Source organism: Leuresthes tenuis, unplaced genomic scaffold, assembly GCF_036924035.1.
Source record: "Leuresthes tenuis unplaced genomic scaffold, fLeuTen1.0.hap1 SCAF_9, whole genome shotgun sequence".
In the NCBI taxonomy this organism is placed as follows: Eukaryota; Metazoa; Chordata; class Actinopteri; order Atheriniformes; family Atherinopsidae; genus Leuresthes; species Leuresthes tenuis.
Window position 1 is genome coordinate 4268735 of NW_027325363.1, and position 17874 is coordinate 4286608.

The 17874-nt window shown below is 40.1% G+C and overlaps 2 protein-coding genes across 2 annotated transcripts in view; one reads left to right on the forward strand and one right to left on the reverse strand.

Moving 5' to 3' along the window:
• Positions 1-993: 993 nt before the first annotated feature.
• rcbtb2 (regulator of chromosome condensation (RCC1) and BTB (POZ) domain containing protein 2) lies at positions 994-12635 on the reverse strand. The gene is made up of 12 exons (XM_072391949.1): positions 12464-12635; positions 10906-11038; positions 9000-9150; positions 8157-8323; positions 7913-8071; positions 7495-7602; positions 6478-6620; positions 6024-6214; positions 5227-5353; positions 2234-2373; positions 2025-2155; positions 994-1913 (listed from the first exon to the last, which is right to left on the reverse strand). Exons 2-12 carry the CDS (start codon positions 11029-11031, stop codon positions 1773-1775), a joined length of 1584 nt encoding a protein of 527 aa, XP_072248050.1. The 5' UTR covers positions 11032-11038; positions 12464-12635; the 3' UTR covers positions 994-1772.
• A 2004-nt stretch (positions 12636-14639) lies between these two features.
• fndc3a (fibronectin type III domain containing 3A) overlaps positions 14640-17874 on the forward strand; it is a 38872-nt gene continuing 35637 nt past the window's right edge. The window contains exons 1-3 of the mRNA XM_072391950.1: positions 14640-14656; positions 14865-15019; positions 17671-17814. Of these exons, the coding sequence (XP_072248051.1) occupies positions 17704-17814 (111 nt within the window). The 5' untranslated portion in view covers positions 14640-14656; positions 14865-15019; positions 17671-17703. The remainder of the gene's footprint in view (positions 14657-14864; positions 15020-17670; positions 17815-17874) is intronic.

Genomic DNA, 17874 nt, shown 5'->3' on the forward strand with positions numbered 1-17874 from the left:
ACGTGCTGCATTTCAGTTTGCACACTCTAATCGCACTTCATCCCTGCCGGTTTCTGCCACTTCCTGTGGAAATTTCAACACACCGTATCAAATGGTGCACTTCTTATGATAGTTGCAGGTGGACCTATTATTCAGCAACCCTAACATGCAGGAAATTATTATCAGCAGTGACGTAAAAGCTCGCCAACAAACATACAACAAAACATACAAACACTGACCCCAACTGGTTACCATTTCTGCGATAAAGTTCTCGAGGTGTGTTTTGCAATAGCATATACATCAAGAATGAAACTGTTTATTTTGATTTTATGTACATAACATTATGAAATGTTACCATTTGTGCCTCTGTCAGTAGCATTTTTCATACAAAGTGATAAAACACAAGCTTTTTAAAATACTAATTGGCTTGTTAAAGCAATAATGAAGCTCTGTGTTGATTTCCGTTTGGGCTTTACCTCGAGGTCCTACACGAGCTTTAAATGGAGTCTGCTATCAATTACACTAAGCTAGCACGATATCATTACCACAAGGAGCAATCTGGGGAGACATAAAAACAAATCCTTGTAAAAAGTCCGCTGCCAATAAGTTAATAAAAAAAATTGTTGTAAACATACCAAATTCCAAGGAAATTCAAGTGAAAAATGAGTGTACAGTGTACCGTCACCATCAGGAAACACAAGAATCAACATGTTTGTGTGAGTCAAGCATTGTTTCCAGCAGCACACACATCCTCCAGCAGAATACCTGTACACATGTCATAGTACGTTTAAAAAAAACAACCCAAAAAGAGTTGGAACTGACCACATCTGCTCTCATCAGTCCAAATGTCAGTCAGCATCAATACCAAGCGGTGACCATAGATTAGGATGGCATATAAGTAACGAATGAGTAACTAAGACAAAGTGACAACATCGTTGCTTAAATGTGAGACTGTTCATTAACAAAGCTGTCGAATAATTTATGCATCATGTTCCAGTCTAATGCAAGAAGACAGTTTAATACACTTTAATCCAGAAAGTTGGACAATCAAGGCATCCAAAATACAAGTTGGTTACACAACTGGGTGGGGGCCGTTATTTAATAACTTTTAAGCTATTCATTTCACACACTAAAGCTATTGAAGTATCTTCATCTCCTTCCTGTTACTGTAAAAAAAACTTTTCATATGTGTAAATAAGAAAACGTAGAAACAGATTCTTGTGATCGGCCAACATCAGCTGACTGATATGAGGGTCCGGCTACAAGAGAAAAGCAGCAATGTGTAAAAGGGTAGATTCAGCGCTCAATTGTTTGTTGCTGATCCCTTTATGTCATCACTGATGAGACATAATGAGCTATGAAATTTGTCTGATGGATTTTTGTGACCGGTTGAGATTAGTCGAAAGCATTTTCAGACATCTGGCACCCTTTTGTGTGTTAACAGACTTGAACAAACAGACTCTGCTGAGCCCGTTGTCAGTGACAGAGAAACAACAGATTGACGACTACTGTGGCACATCTTCCTGTTCAGCCCCTGCACTGCCTGCTCGTGACTGGATTAGCGGAGTAACCCAATATTTCCAACCCACTCAAGTGTGTTTGGACGAGGTTTACAAGAATAACACAGAAGCATCAGTTAGCAGGTGAAACCTTAAACCATTTCCCTCCTCAGTATTTACATCCCCTGTGACAAGTCTTTCAAGAGCTGACCAACCGGCTGTTTACTTTGGCTGGCTCTCCTCCGTGGGATTAAACCACATCTTCTTGAGTTCATCATTACAGGGGCGCTCTAGTCAGTTTTTGAAGGCCCCGTAGCGACTGGCTTTACTAATGAAGGTCTTGAGCAGGTCATGATCCATGTCTGCAAAGGCCTGGGTCTGCGTGACAGCTGTTAGGTGGTTGACACAAAACTTGAAGCAGAACTCCTCCAGGTCCTAAAAATGAAGAGGGCTATCTGGTCAGTGCTGAGGAGTGTAACTGACTAGCTACTGTGCAGGCCCCCACCACCATGGTGTCTGACTGTGTGTCAGGGGCTATAAGCTTACCCGCGCCTCATATTTGACCGCAGCAGAGAGCAGAGTGATGGCGTTCTCTTCAGAGATGCCTCTCTTGATCGTTTCCTGACACAATCTCTTTAGCCTCGTCTCTCGGTAGAATGTAGCCAAATCTAAAAGTCCTGCACACACACACACACACAGCTGAGCGTTTAAATTTCTGGTTCTCTCGGCTGTAAAGTCTCCGCGTTAAGGCTTACCAATAGCATCCTCTGGTGGCAAGTTAATAGTGTCTGTGTAGAGATACTCCAGGAAGGCTCTGTAGACCAGGTATGAGAACTGGTGAATTTCTATGGCATCTTCATCCGTTTCATTCAACAACGCACGGAAATGCTCACACCTGGAGAGGTAAGAGAAGAAAACACAGCAGTGAATGAGCATGTGTTTGCCCAGCTATTACAGATGAAACAAACCTTACTGCAGCTCAAGTCTCCAGTATTCCTCTTGATCAGACCAATTCAGCATTTTTTTCAGACATGAAATCAGTGTAAACGAACCAAACAGCATCCTAAAAGTAATACAATAGTGTAAAAAAACAGTATCGATCAACTGTATACCGTTTAACCAGGAAATTAAATATTATTTGTTCTCACGTTTAACAGGAGACAGCAGCAGTGGATAAACACAGAATCCTTTCCATGATAAATAAAAATCCCACTCACGGGAGGACATATGTTTGTCCAAATCTACGATAAAGAGAAGACTTAAAAAAAAAATAGAGAGTACACCTCAGGATGCAAATCACTCATAAACCCAAGAACGCTGAGACCAACAGACTGTGCCGAAAACTTTAAAAGACAGAACCGATCAACCAGAACCAGAACGAAAGGAAGAACAAAAAAAAGCAAGAAGGAAGTTAATGACTGATGAACAGAGACAGAGAACAGAGGCCAGGTGCACATATCCTGGTTTCTATGTCCAAAAACAGAAAGGGACTCTGCAAACGCGCACACCGTCTTTTTCAAACAAGCCTTCAGGTCAGCCACACCGAAGCTTCCCATGAAAGGGTGTGTAAATTCTCTATAGTTCACCGGAAACGTGTGGCTAACAGCAGTTCTCCTGCAAAGTCCCTAATCAACCCAAGTGTTCATGATTTTCTTCTGCTCCTCCCTGTCTTTGTCTGATGTGTTTTTCTCCTTGATGAAAACACATCCAGGTGCATGAGTAATCGACGTGCGCAGTCCACACGCCTACAAACGTTGGAGCTGCGCGCCGACAGGCACAGAGGCGTCCGTCGGCTCCTCGAACACTGGTGAAAATGACTAAATTTACATGATACAGGCCTTAGAAACGGAGAACTGCCTTTAAAACACGAGGAGGCAGCGTGAAGCATTTATGGATGAATTATGGGGTGTACAGAGATAAACTGTCTGCTTAGTTTTAGCTTCACACTGTTTCACACTACATGTGCAAATGTTGTGTCCTAACTCACTTCTGACTTTGTGAAAAACACACGTTATTCTTTTGAAAAGGTAAAGAAGAGTAATGACTTGAAACTTTATTTATTTATATAGCACCTTTCATGCAGCCCAAAGTGCTTCACAGAGCAGGAGAGAACAGAAGTACACAACAATAGAAAGAGCCAGCAAATTAAAACCAAGTCAACAAGAAAAATCTCCCCCATCCATCTCCCCTGAAACTCAGGAATTCCCCCTGGGGAGGCCTGCCTTACATTTAGAAAACCTCTGACCTGAAACAACACTGTGAAAGCAGCTACAAGTTTCTTTAGCTAAATAAGTGAAGCATTCTGCAGCGGCAGAGCCAATCACCTGACGTCAACCTGAGTGAGCTGCATTTAAGATAAAACTGATGGCTAAAACACATGCCTGGGGGAGCTTTACGAAGAAGACAAACAGTTCTTTGGTGATGTCCGTGCTTTCCTAACTTCAGGCAGGCGACGTCTGTCAAGAAAAAATCTTATTTCATGTTAAGCTAATTCATCAAAATACAACTGAGCCTTTAAAAACAGGTTTTACATAGCCAAGAACTGTAATTCCTTCATGTAATTTGGATCTAAACAGGCTCAAATTATCGTTGAGAGTCGGCCCTTTGCTGATATCCATTATGTGGCTTTAATTTGAATATGGTTATATGAAGCTAAACTGACACTGAGTCAGTGTTGAAATATTTCTGGACCTCTATATATACTAATAAATAGTAAATAAAGGGCTCAGCTTTTGCAGCCCAACATATTTACTCTATTGATTCACATTATCAAACTCAAGATTCATTTTCAAGGGCATTACACACACACATATATATATCTCCAGTATATACCCCCTGAGGTAGACTAAAGTTCTAGCTCGCTGCCTTTTTCCATATTTCTCTCCTTCTGGGCCTCAGATAACCTGATTACATTTTTGAAAACGCTTCTCATCCTCCTCACTGCTAATCTCGGTCAGCTCCAAACACTGTCTCTACCAGTTCTTCTCAGGACGCAGCAGAACAAACAACTGAGTTTCATTCTATCAGGAAGCATCTTTAACGTGTAATTTGTAGAAGTTCTGCACAATTGCACATTTGTGGGAGCATATGCAATAAGGGAGACGGAGCAGACAGTCTGGCTCCTTCCTCCTGACAGTGCAAAAGAGCAAGGGCCTGGAATGCAGATACTCTGTGTTCAAGTGCTGTTATAAAAAGAAACACGGGAAACAATAGGCCGCCCTGCGTCTCCATGACTAACAGGAAACACTGTCTCCCAGATGAGGTTTAAATATAGGAAGACAGCATACATCGAGTGGATGTTACTTTTGTTGTCCTAGATTAAAGCTCCTCATGTTTTCATTCATAATGGAGACAAAATCATTTTTATTATGTTGCTGAAACTTAAAAGAACAGAGTTCAGCATGATAAAAGGCTGCTTCTCCTCCTCTGAAAATCCCAGTATTGTTTGCCAAGTGTTCTCATTAATTATGATGAAGCGCAGCATCACAAAGCGAAAAATACACTCACATGATCAAAATGAAAGTCAGGATGGAGAAGCAGTTTGTTCTCAAGAGGGTGAAAAGGAAAATGTTTTGTTAAAATCTGAGTGCAAAAGGATACAGGCCCAGTATAAAAAGAAGAAGACACCGTTTCACTTCTTCTGCTATTCATGAAAGCAACTGTAATGTTGTACTGTGGTTTCATCACATAAAGGAAAACAGGAAAACTGTTTTGTACATGTTAGAACAGATCAGAATTAGAATTTTACCTGATCTTCAGCAGAGCTTTGTGAACATGGATGCATTTCCCATCAACCAAGAATTTCAGGTCAGAAATCTCTGGGCTGTCAAACTCCTTCTTCAGAGACTGGGCGACCGTCAGGTAGTCATCTCCATCTGGAAAAAGCACAGAGAACTGAGTCATTCTTTTGTTTTTACCTTAAACTGGGTAAGTGCTACATTCTGTTTAGTGTCCACTTTAAAGTCTTGTAACAACTGCGAAGTTCCAGCGTAAACCAGCAGCACACACCATATGTACAGGGTATTACATTTTCTTATAAAGATGACAGAAATGACATTTAAAAGGCAATTTCTTTAAAAGTTATAGACACGACTCTTTCATAACAGAACAGAAAGGCAATACAGGCAAATAAAGACATTCCCATCACCATTTGTTCCTCTGACCCGACAGTCAAATGGTTCTAAAAGAAAAGACTCCTCTCATGAGACTGGCGATTGTCAATTCAACAGATTCTTATGGGATATCATTCGCTTTACAGTGTAAACAGCAAATGAAGCTCCAACAATGTTAATGCTCCTCAGTTTGAGCAGAGTTCATAGAAGAATGTGTTTGACATGAAGAGGAAACACAGCATCCTGTTTATTTCTTAGACCACTTCCAGGAATTTGCACCTATGACACACAGATATGTGCCAACTGCATAATTATCCCCAACTGGTCACAGGGTTAACAGTTTGAAATATTCAACTGAATTGCCTTGATTATTGAAAAGTGTTGACCTCTATGAGCCCTACATCTTCTTCAGTTGTCTGTACACAGCACTTACCCACTGACAGAAGATGCCACGTGACTGCTGGGGTGGCGAAGCAGGCAAACACGTCATCGGTGCTGCTGAAATGGGTGAGGTGAGGGCTGCACACTGCCTGACCTCGACACTGACCCCACATCAGAACCTGTCCGCTCTGCGTCTTGGCAGCTGATGTGTGGCTGGTGTGACATGCAGCCACCTCCACCATCCTAGCAAATCAGAATTCAAACCTTCAAGTACTAGTAATGCACAGCTTTTGCACAGAAATACACTCATTACATTTAGAAAAGAGGTAAATCCATTTATAAATTCTTACCAATTATTTCAGTATTGATGAATAGAAGCATATATACAGTGAACACTACTTTGGGATCAGAAAAACTCTTATTATTCATCATGTAGCCCTCCGTGATGAATGACTGTCACTGACATGATGCTGTTCCTTTAGAACAGCGTAAAGTGATGTACCAACCTCTCTTTATCTGTGTTTATTGGAGTTGGAATAGCTTGGTTGCTTTTATTGCCTGTTCCCAACTGTCCATATGAGTTGGCTCCCCAGGCGTAAACAAAGCCCTCATCTGTAAGCGCCAGCGTGTGTGCATATCCACACGCGACCTGTTTGGAAGGAGGAGCATTTTCAAGAAAAAAAAACCCACAAAAACTGGGACATTGTGTACAATGTTAAGAAAAACAGAACATTTGACATTTCCTGATATTCACACATTAGCTCAGCTTGGAGCTGATGGCAGCAACATGTCTCAAAAAAGTAGAGCTGGGGACAACAAAAAGCTCGGAAAGAGTGCGATTATAAAAGAAACAGAGGGAGGAACATGTTGATAGTAATATTAAGGTTAATTGGCAACAGCTCAGGTACATGATTGTGTAGAAAAAGAGCACCTTTGGAAGGCAGAGTCTCTTACAAGTAAAGCTGGGCGTATCTAAAAATCGTGGAACACTTTCAGCACAGTGCTCCCAAACATAAAGTTTTGTAGTATTTCTATAGAACATTTCATCATCAGAAGACTCAAACAACCTTTAGACATGTCTGTGAGCACGGCTGAAAATCAGTGATGTCTGTGATCTTCAGGCAGCTCTGCATTAAAAACAGACATGGGAAACACTGCATGGGCTCAGGAACACTTCCAGAAACCACTGTCTGTGAACGCAGCTCACCGTGACCTCCACAAACAGCCATGGAACTGGCACATCTGGAAAGGTACCATCAAAGCTGAAAGTTAAATACAGGCTCCTGCACAGATGATGCCTTCTCCTTGCATATTTTAAACCACACTGCATCTGTTACAAAAGAATTTTATCTTGAAGATTGCTTTGTGGCTGATCTCCTCAGTTCACAGGTGCTTATAGACAGTTTTACAGAAGACGGGATGCTACTCACATGGCTCTGTCACGATCTTTTTGAGACGTGTTGCTGCCAAAAAATTCAAGATAAATACACATTTCTCTTGTAATAGGAAAAAGTCCAACTTACCTGGATTATGTTGACACCTTGGAGGGCAGCGATCCTGCACGGCGTCTGCTGATTTCCATTGTTGCCCAAACCCAGCTGTCCATTGCAATTGTAGCCCCAACCATAGATCTACAAAAGACAAATTCAGGGTATGCACATAACTTCACAAGGACATTGGTGGAGGGTGTTTTTTTTATTTGATTATGGCTCACTCCCAATAGCCTGTTGTAAAGTATGCTACAAACCACTTCTCTAGTGGAATGAGAGCCATATCTTAGCCGTATTTTAGGTTTAGGTTAGCTTAACTGGTTAAGTGGGCAATACAAGCTTTGAGTCTTCTCCGTCTACTTTTCTGTCCCTCCACTTTCAAATGAAGGCACACGACTGTCCAAAAGTAAATGAATAAATATAACAACTTCAAAATTCTATGACACGGTACCTCTCCATTGTCCAGAACAGCCATAGAGCAGAGCTGACCGCAGGCTATGTTGACCACCACTTTGTTCTGCAGGCAGCTGCTGACCCGACGTGGTGTTGGCTGATTGGCAGTAGACCCTGAACCTACTTGGCCGGAGTTGTTGTAACCCCATGCAAACACCTAGCCACAGAGATAAAAACTCATTGTCCAAAGATGTACTGAGTAGAAACACACTCAAGTGAGGACACAAGAGAGGTTGACTTACCTCTCCATCTGTGGTGAGGGCAATAGTGTGGTGGGAGCCACAGGCCACCTCTGTCACTCTCTTACTAAGGAGGTTGGTGGACACCAAAGCAGGGATCAGTCCATGGTTGGTGGTCCCATTTCCCAGTTGGCTGTAGCCATTGTGGCCCCAGGCAAATACTTCACCATCTACACAGCAGTGGGTAAACTCTTCTTCATGTTGTAAACAGTTGAGTTCACCAGATTTACAGCCAAAGCTCAACACTACTCCCATTAGGTATCACATGTTGTTTTTTTATGGAGCTTAAATATTTCTGAATGACAGAAAAAACACGTCCAAAGTGGGAGAGAACGAATAAACTCAAACTGTATGTCGAACCTGACTTTCTGTTCTCTATCAAAGAGGATGTGGAGTCAGTTAAAAATGACTTAGCTGTACAGATCACGTAAAAAAAAGTGTAAAGACACCTGGATAAAAGACAATGCAGCACCAAATTAAATGAGGCATTTAACATAATTGCAACTCATGATCAGTCACAGCTCAGTGTAATCAGAAGCTGGTGTAAAGTGGTGCTATGCTTCAAATGTGGTGTGATGCACACTTCTGAGTGCAATGAGTAAATGCAAACATAAAAGCATAACACCAGCTAAACCCTTTCTTTGATTCACAAATGTACAGCACTTTCAACAAAAAGTATCAAGGTTTAATGGGTGAATTTTGGATATAAAGTTGTGGCTGCAATGGTCAGCCATTAGAAAACTACATTAGTTCGTATGGTTCTGTTTACATGGGTTTTCTCTTCCTCTGCCTTCACCTTGGGGACAAATACAGCTTTTCTGAAATGTTACATTCTGAACCGATTACCTGCAGTGGCGATAACCACATGTGGTCCTGTTCCATAGCTCAGGGACACAATCTTCTTTCCACACAAGACATCAATCCTACGCGGCTCAATAGTGCTTTGAAGGTCTCCGAGTCCCAAACAGCCGCTGCAGTTGGTGCCTAAAGCAAAGACCTGCAAGCAGCAAATGCAGCCGAAGTGCAACCGATGCTTAGAAATTAAACGTATACTCCACACACTAGTGTTCACAGGTATTTACAAGCACTCACAGACATTATGTTCATTCTGCGTTTCATGAAATAAAATAACAAAACTAAAGACATGGCGATAGAACCGAACTGAGATCCGAAGTGTTTGCTGGCCACGTCACCGTGTTGATAAGTCTTTCCTGAAGAAAAGTTTGAATGCTCTTCGGCAAGTTGCATTATCCTAAAAAAATACTTCATCATCACCAAACCTCCTTTAGATTGATGGAGTGAGTTTGTTCATCTGCCGTCGAGGTACTGACTGCCATCTCCTCCTTTACCTGTCATCAAACCCATGTCATCAGTGATTGTGGAAACGCGTTTTCTTCAAGCAGTCAACTTTATAGGTTTCCTTTAACCTAAACCGAAGAAATTCTCTTTATCTAATCACTGAATATCACTTTAATCCAACCATCTACGGTCCGTGACAGCTTCTCTTTAGCCCTCTGTCACCTTGCTTTCTTCTGGTTTGGTAAGGGACGATTTGGCTTCTCTGTCAATCTCAGCTTCTTCCAGCTATATGTGCCCATTTGTTTTTCATCTCTTATTTGTGTGTTCTCTCTTTCAGACATATTTCTTTGATTTTTTTTTTCAGACATAACTGTCAGGAAACAACAAACATCTTGTGCCACACTGAGCTGAACTGGCATCTTGAAAGAGTTTTCTAATCTTCCATTGTTTCCGCTGACAGCTTTCCAGTTTGGGCCATGGTTCGTGCAACTCAGCCTGGTGCAACAGCCTGTAAAGCTTTGCAAGCTGTTTCTTAACAGCTGTCTCATTTGGGTGTCAAAGCTCACGCAGGAATTCATTTTAGAAATGCAAATTACAAGGCAGTTGTTTTCCTCACAATTGAGCGATTCAACAATTGTTTTCTCTACTTCATCTGAAAGAAATTATGCAAAAAACTGTTTTAGAAAAACTCAACTTTTTTTGGCATGTTTCACAAAGCCAGAAGGTTCGGCTATTAAAGGTAATAATTTCATTCCATAACTGAGTTTTATTTTTATATTCTTACTGTGTAAATAGGTCGAATAGATATCTTCTAAGTACGGTGATTCCATATTTTTTGTCAGGGGGTTGTACTTATACACCTATGAATACTTAGTGAGACAACTTACCCAAAACACTGTCGTTTATCATTACGGTCACATGATCAAGCATTTAACCTTATCTGCCTTATTCCTTCTTGTACAGCCCTTGTAACATCAGTAAGAAATGTACAGCAGTGTTTTATTATCATTATTAATAGTAGTTCAAATATTTGTTAATAACATTAATCATGAATTCTATACTTAATCAAATCGATTCAATAAAACCCACCAAAATAAATTCTTTGCCAAGTGTTTGCTCCGAAACCTCACCTGTGTCAGGGGCAAACAAATGAGCAAAGCTAGACAGATGAGGCACGTACAGCACCTTTCCATGGGATAAAAATAGAGCTTGCTTGGGTATTAGGCCGATATGGCTAAAGATAACCCCATTCTATCTGCTTATCTCTGCGCGGAGAACTGCCCCTTATATCAGAGAGTGAGAAGCCAGAAGCACTTTTGTTTAATCGACTGTCAAAATAAAAGAAAACAGGTCAAATCAACACTGTGAAAAAGATAAACTCTATTAAGTCTAACTGCACACCTCAGTCCAAATTAGAGGATTAAGGAACCCTTGCTTAAAGCACAAACGTTACCTCGTCATTAACTGTGACATAGAGAGCTTCATTTGCAGCACTGCCAAAGACACAAGCCTGCCGGATAAGCCGTAGTTCCTCAGGAGGAAGGAGTGCAAACACTGGCCACTTCCCTATGTCCAGCATGCTACAGCTGTGAAGACAGAAAAACACACAGTTACACTGCTCTGAATACAAGCATTTATGGTCTAGCTGACTTTGACAGATCAGTTATTAAAAATGTCTAACAAAACTAAGCTTAAATAAAGAGCAATTAACATTGCAAAAAAAAAGGCACTGAGAAGCAGAGCCTGATGCATAAAGTTAAAAACAGAGAGGATAAGTTATGAATGAGAGATCCCGCATCTTAAAGTGTCAGCATGTTTGTGCTGAGCCCAGTTTTGCAGACACGTCAATACATGTGTGCATGCGGACTCAGCTAAACACAATAATGCAAGTTTACTGATGGGATGAGAAAGTTCCAGTTTACACCATTTCAAACATTCAACGAAAGTCTGAAATAGTATCAGTCAAGAAAAAAGTTTTCTTGGTACAAGACCAAAAGATTAGATTTTAAATGTGCTGTTTAGCTTTTTAAATACAAGCCACTGTTGAAAAATAAATCAGTGATTTGCAACCCTTGTGTATTGAAGTAAGAAATAAAAATTTTAAAAAGTAGACTGGAGTCAGGGTCACAACTGAGATGTGTGTGTGGTCTTCAACTGATAAAACATCTTGCCAAAAATCAAAAAGTGGAAGCCCAAAAACGGATAACAGACTCAGAACTTTCCTCTTTCATTGGTCATCTCTCTGGCATCCCTGCTTAGAACAATCACCTCCATCTCCAGCTGCTTGAACACTAATATGTCAGTGATAATAATCCAAACTAGAACTTCTAATTTAATATTTACATTACATTTTCTGCCAATATTTATGAAGTTAAAGTACTTCCCTCTTCTGGTAATCCAGTTGAAATAAAAGCTCTCAGTGTTTCTACTACCACATGTGCCTCAGTATTCACTGGAGATTAAATAAATGATCCATGTGGCCGTTTCTGCACTTGTGTAAGTCTGCTGTCTTGCGTTACCTGGTCTAATGTGCAGCTCACACTATATAAAAAGCATATCAGCAATAACACTCCATCTAACATGGCTGAATCACAACACCAGGCGCAGAAAAAACACTTCTAAATCTGATTTAACACACTTCAGATTCTCAAAAGACCCTTATAAAGACATGTTTCAGTCATCTGGCAAACATACAGCTGCTGTCTTATGAATGATAATGTGAAGTTGCACTTAGCATGAACCCACCCCTGCCTAACCCCACCCCGCTTCCATGAAATGTTCCAACACTTCAAATGCAAAGAGGATACAAACAGACAACACAAACGCTAGGCTCGCTGCCTAACACTTGCAGCCTATAAACTGCAGCACAAAGGTTTATAATGTGCCGTCTATAATCCACAAAAAACTACCATCTAAAAGAGTACAATCCAGCACAAAACTATTGAGCTAATTAGCATTAAGAAGTCTTGTTGCTACTGGGAACCGCTGAAGGCTCCAACTGTTGACGTTACCTTGCTGTTGTTCTAGCCAGTGTTTCGTCCACGATGTCGTTTTCTATCTAACGGCAAAACATACACTTTTCTGAAGGAATCATATCAATAGTCTAGCGTGGGTCTGTTAGCTGTGGCTGCACCTTCTTGTAGCTAGCTTTGACCACTACATCATCACTTAAAAAAACAAAACTTACCCTCAGCTTACTTCCTGTAGTCCCATGGTGTGTTTAAAGAGAGTCGGAGGTTGGAGCTTCAATGGTTTCTGTATCAGATGAGTACAGTACAGTAGGCCTTAATAACTTAGCTGCATAAAAGGCTGTGCACAGATAGAAATAGCAATTTCATTTGTTCTCAAAACTCTCCGTAAAATTACACAATCCACAACGTACAATTAATGAATTTGTTGTTATTTATTTTTCTGTTTTTAGTAACTATACATTGTTTACCTGCTTTTATGGGAACAATCCATGATTTTTCTTATATTTTAGGCCATAAGTATACTGCAGACGTTTTAATAACATACATAATAATTTATTTTATCCGACATCACAGGTTACAGCAGCATGAGAAATATAGAATATTGAACACACCTCTGCAAGCTATATACAACAAATACCTCCTTCCCCACCCAGATCACAGTTAAAAAAAAAACCCCACACACATGTGGCCACTCATCTTGCATTTCTCCCTGCATTGTGGGTGCAGCCGTCTGCTGCTGAGGTCCCACGCAGAGCACAGCTTGTTTCATTTATGTGTACACAAATGTGTTTGTGTGACTTCCCTACATCAACCTTCTATTGCTTGGAGTTGTTTTTTTCTTTTTCCTTTTTTCATTTTAAGTCTCGCTACTTTTACTCGATCTCCATCTTGACATCTTATGAGAAACAAGATGAAAAGCAAATGTTTAATTCCTGAATATTTTCTTGATATGCTTTTTTGTTCTGCAGCAAAAACAGTAGAAACAAACGTTCAAAAAGAGGGTAAGACATTTATATTAAACAATTCAAAGAAGGTCGCCTCAAAGGGTTAACTGGAACTATAGATCATCCTCACAACATCAGTTTAGTAGAAAATTACTACAAATCCCCCTCATCACTCCAAAACTGAGGCACAGAGGTCCTGCTTTATAAAGTCCAGCAGGTGGAGCCCTGTCTAGTCTGACACGTCACACCTTTTTAGACGAATATAGCTCAAATATATTTAGACATATAGGAAGTGTGTGTGTGTACATTCTTTCTTTGGTTAAATAAAAACAGCTGCTTCAATACAAGTAGTTTTAGATAGATAGATAGATAGATAGATAGATAGATAGATAGATAGATAGATAGATAGATAGATAGATAGATAGATAGATAGATAGATAGATAGATAGATAGATAGATAGATAGATAGATAGATAGATAGATAGATAGATAGATAGATAGATAGATAGATAGATAGATAGATAGATAGATAGATAGATAGATAGATAGATAGATAGATAGATAGATAGATAGATAGATAGATAGATAGATACTTACTTGGTAGTGCAACTCAGTAGGATATATGTTAGTTCAATGCTTCTTGGCACTGATTTGAACATTTGTGGTTTGGAGTTAAGGACTCTATATAACTCCATATTTTGGAGTTGAAGATAAACTTTATTAATTTATTTTTACCTCTATCTTGCATTTTGCAGATATGTGTGTATTTTCTCGGAAAGGACATGTGGTAACACTATAAACATTACGCCTTATATGCAACGTGTTGCTGTTTCAGTGGGCTAGAAACTAAAATAATTAATCAAATTAAAGAAATGAAAAAGAAACTCACAGAGTGGCGTATGGCATCAACAGTTATGCAAAATTAAGCCTAGAAGGGTTAGTTAAACAGGGGGCATGATTCATTTTCTCGCCTCATCACTTCATCGCACACTTTGTATATGGCTGACTTGGACGAACCTGTTACAGACACGTCAACCGTACGGTCTTCCTTAAAGTCATGAAAATATGGGTAAACATACGAAGTTAATTTATGCACCATCGCATAGTAAGCATGCCCACTATACGAAACAAAATTGAGCACTGAAAAATTTATAAAGCCTGGAATCGCTATTTTGGAATTTGGGAATCATCGTGAGTTGTTCTCATACGCATGCGCACCAAGCCTGTAAGCGATGGCGAAATTCCTGCCTTTTATTCGTGGAACAGGGTTGGCTGGAAAGTTATCTCGGTAAAAACTAGCTGCTACGTTAGCATTATCAGCAGTGGTATCGAGACTGTTGCTTGCTAGATATCTTTAGCTGTTTGAGGTGCAGTTACTGCAAGACGTCACCATTTATACTACGAGGAAAGCACATCATCTTGCTAACTATTAGCTAGGCAGCATTAGGTAGCTAACGCTAGCATGTCACGTTTTGCCTTTTCTTGTGTTTATCCAGGTAGCTAGCGAGTTATCAGTCTCAGGTGTTGCAGAAGATAGTTGGTCATTGTAACTTGCTGACTTTAAATATCCCGTGAGGACCTGCATAGGAATCATCACTGTGCACCGTCGTGTCAGTCAAGATTGCTGCTGCTGTACCAACCAACTGACTGAGTGAGTAACGTTAGCTGCACCATTCGTAATAACTATTTGTGTTGCGACAGTCTGTCATGTATTATAATCGTGTCTCTTAATGGAACTCAAAATCACCGTGAGGTTATTACGTGTGCCTACTAAAAGGTTAAGTTTCAGTTAGATAACAACAAGTATGACATAACGCTAATCACACACCTGTAGTCAGAGTAAACAATTCTGTTGGGTGCAAGGAAGCTAACGTTATTAACGCTGCCATTAAATAAGAAGCTCTATTCCTGGATATCAACTTAAGCGTTATTTATTAATGTATTTGCATGTCGTTTAGTGCAGAACTATAAACAATAATGTAAAGTGAGGCAGACATGTTGTTAGCTAAGTGTCTATCAATAAGCCTGAAGCAGATGCATCCACTTAATGGATGGCTAGCTGCTACATTTATATGGCATGTTTTTTCAGGTGTTGCAGCTGATTATCTACAGTAAAATAGGTTTCTAACTGTCGACTCCATTAGTCTCTCAGTCTAACCGAAACTGTAACCGAAAAACAGCTGCTGTGTCCTCGGACTACTCTCTCTGCGACAAACAAATATGATGTACGGTTGGGGCAACAGCAGATGTTACCGCAGTTTAGACACAGAAGCTATGTTTGCGTGTTGCAAGAGGAAAAGATGCACTCTGGCTTTTCCATGGAACCACAACAGGGATGTTGTTTCTGTGGTGATTTATGATTTAAACTTTTAAAGACACATTTCTTCCTTTCTCTGCAGAGGTCACAGGAGCAAAGTGGGAAAGTACCTACATCATATGATAGCAGGAGAAACATGCTGCCCATGGAAGTCTTTTATAACCAGCATACATAGAAATTCTTCATAATTCCCCTCTCACTTCAATCGAATTACATGAAATGATGATGAAGATGAGTGTTTTTTTCTCATGTGAGAAAATAATTTAACCTTTAACTTCCCCAAATGTGTCAAAGATGTGTTGTCAGAGGCAAAAGGAATAATTGTTTGGGTTTTCCTTTTTAATGTATTTTTATGTAGCTGCTGTGAGTGTGGTCTTGGTAAATCAGTTTGATTTGAACAAACTTGTTTTAAAATTTGTAGAGCTTTATGAATATATTGATGAGCTCAGTGGCCTAATTAGAGCCCGGGTAGTCTACTATTAATCTTAAGCCTGCTAGTAATACTATGCTAATCTCATGTCAGTCCTGCACTATAGCAATAGTTCCCTCAAATCTAGTTCAATGACCATCAGACTGTAAACTGACTTTGTTGTTTAAGCATAAGGAGGGGAGGGGCTAAAGCAAACAGATAAGCCAGATCACTGCAAGGTTTAGGGACGCATGCGCTAGAGTGTAATTAGGTTCAAGGACACATATTACACCTCTCACATGGTGTTTGTCATTTTTCATCTTTTTCTATTGTCAAATTCTATCAAAGCAACTTTGTATTTTATCAGTAAACATTTTCTTATCAGACTTTGATCTAATTGGAGTTTGGTTTGTTGATTTCTAGAATTGTGTACATGCCATTTTGATACTTGGCAAAGCATTTTGCTTGTCTCATTTGCTCTCACTTTGTAACATGAGATTCATTGTTATTGCAGTGATATGATCATCAGGTGGTTGTCATCTAAAAGAGAATTTTTTACCATCACTGCATGGTATTGAAAAAAAAAATGGGATATTTAACCGCTTGCGGAAGTGAGAGCTCTTTTATGATGCTGAATGTTTGCGTTACAAACGATCACTTTGATTCATTGTTGCAAGTCGAGTAAATCCGATTGCATCACTTCAACAAAACTTGATATAGAGACGGATAATTTACTACCATTTATTCATCAACCTTTCTGCTCTACTGGGCTGCTTCCATTTGGGATTATTTTCCTCAGGCCTAATTGTTGGTTTACTAACGGTATACTTAATATAAGCCAGACAGTCAGAAATAGTTTCACGTGTTGTACAAAATAACTTATGTGTCAGTAATGTTGTCCAATTTTGAAATCCAGACAAGCTAGCTGTCCAGCAGCTCATAAATCGTATTAAAGAGGAAATAATAAAGAATATCTTGAAAGGAGAATTTTCTTAGAGCTACAATCTAGTGGCCATCATTGGCATTACACTTATAGTGGCCATACTGAGCCGGACCATGTTAATCAGATAATGCACACATTTCAAGCATTTTTCCCAGACACCTATAAAGTGGTGTCGAAGCATTGATTCCTTTTCTTCTTTGTTGGGGGTGGGGTAGGATGGGGGGTGGGGTTGTGTCACCCAGTAGTTTTCATTGAGTTAATGAGATGCCATATTATAATCTGGTTCTTAATGCATGATAGATGCAGCCTTACCAGAACATTTACAGGGTGTATATATATATATGTGTGTGTGTGTGCATAGACACATCATCCATTTGTTCATGCTTAAATCCTTCAGCCTAAAGGGGAGTATTTAATTTTAATTTACAGACAACGCTGCACACTTTCATCAGTAAACTAGCTGGTGACGCACTCATAGTAATATATACAACCTGGAGGAGAGGAGCTGCCTCCTGAAGAAATCTGGATAAACGGCATTATCAGCACAGGTTGAATGATTGCCGGGACAGTGACGTCGCAAACCTTTGTGATATACTGTGTACACTTCCATATATCATTGCCTTTCTTTTGCAGCAGTACCTCTTCAGTGGTGTGAATGAGGGAGACATGGCAGACCGCACGCCACCTCTGGAGTCTGGCCAGCTTCTCAGCCCTGAACTCCCAATCCTGGCCTCGCCACCACCCCCACCAATGGTCAACGGGGAAGGCCCTCAGCAGGTACATACAGACCTCTGTGTATCCTGGTCTCTTCTGTTGAATCTTCACAAATGGCCTTCT

What these genes read in the sequence shown, in the direction of transcription:
- rcbtb2 (XM_072391949.1), bottom strand. Translation starts at nt 11,031, where the DNA reads ATGCTGGACATAGGGAAGTGGCCAGTGTTTGCACTCCTTCCTCCTGAG. An exon ending in CCCTCACCACAGATGGAGAG is followed by an intron (nt 8,072 to 8,156) that starts GTAAGTCAACCT and finishes CTCTGTGGCTAG; the next exon opens with GTGTTTGCATGGGGTTACAA. An exon ending in CTGTTCTGGACAATGGAGAG is followed by an intron (nt 7,603 to 7,912) that starts GTACCGTGTCAT and finishes TGTCTTTTGTAG; the next exon opens with ATCTATGGTTGGGGCTACAA.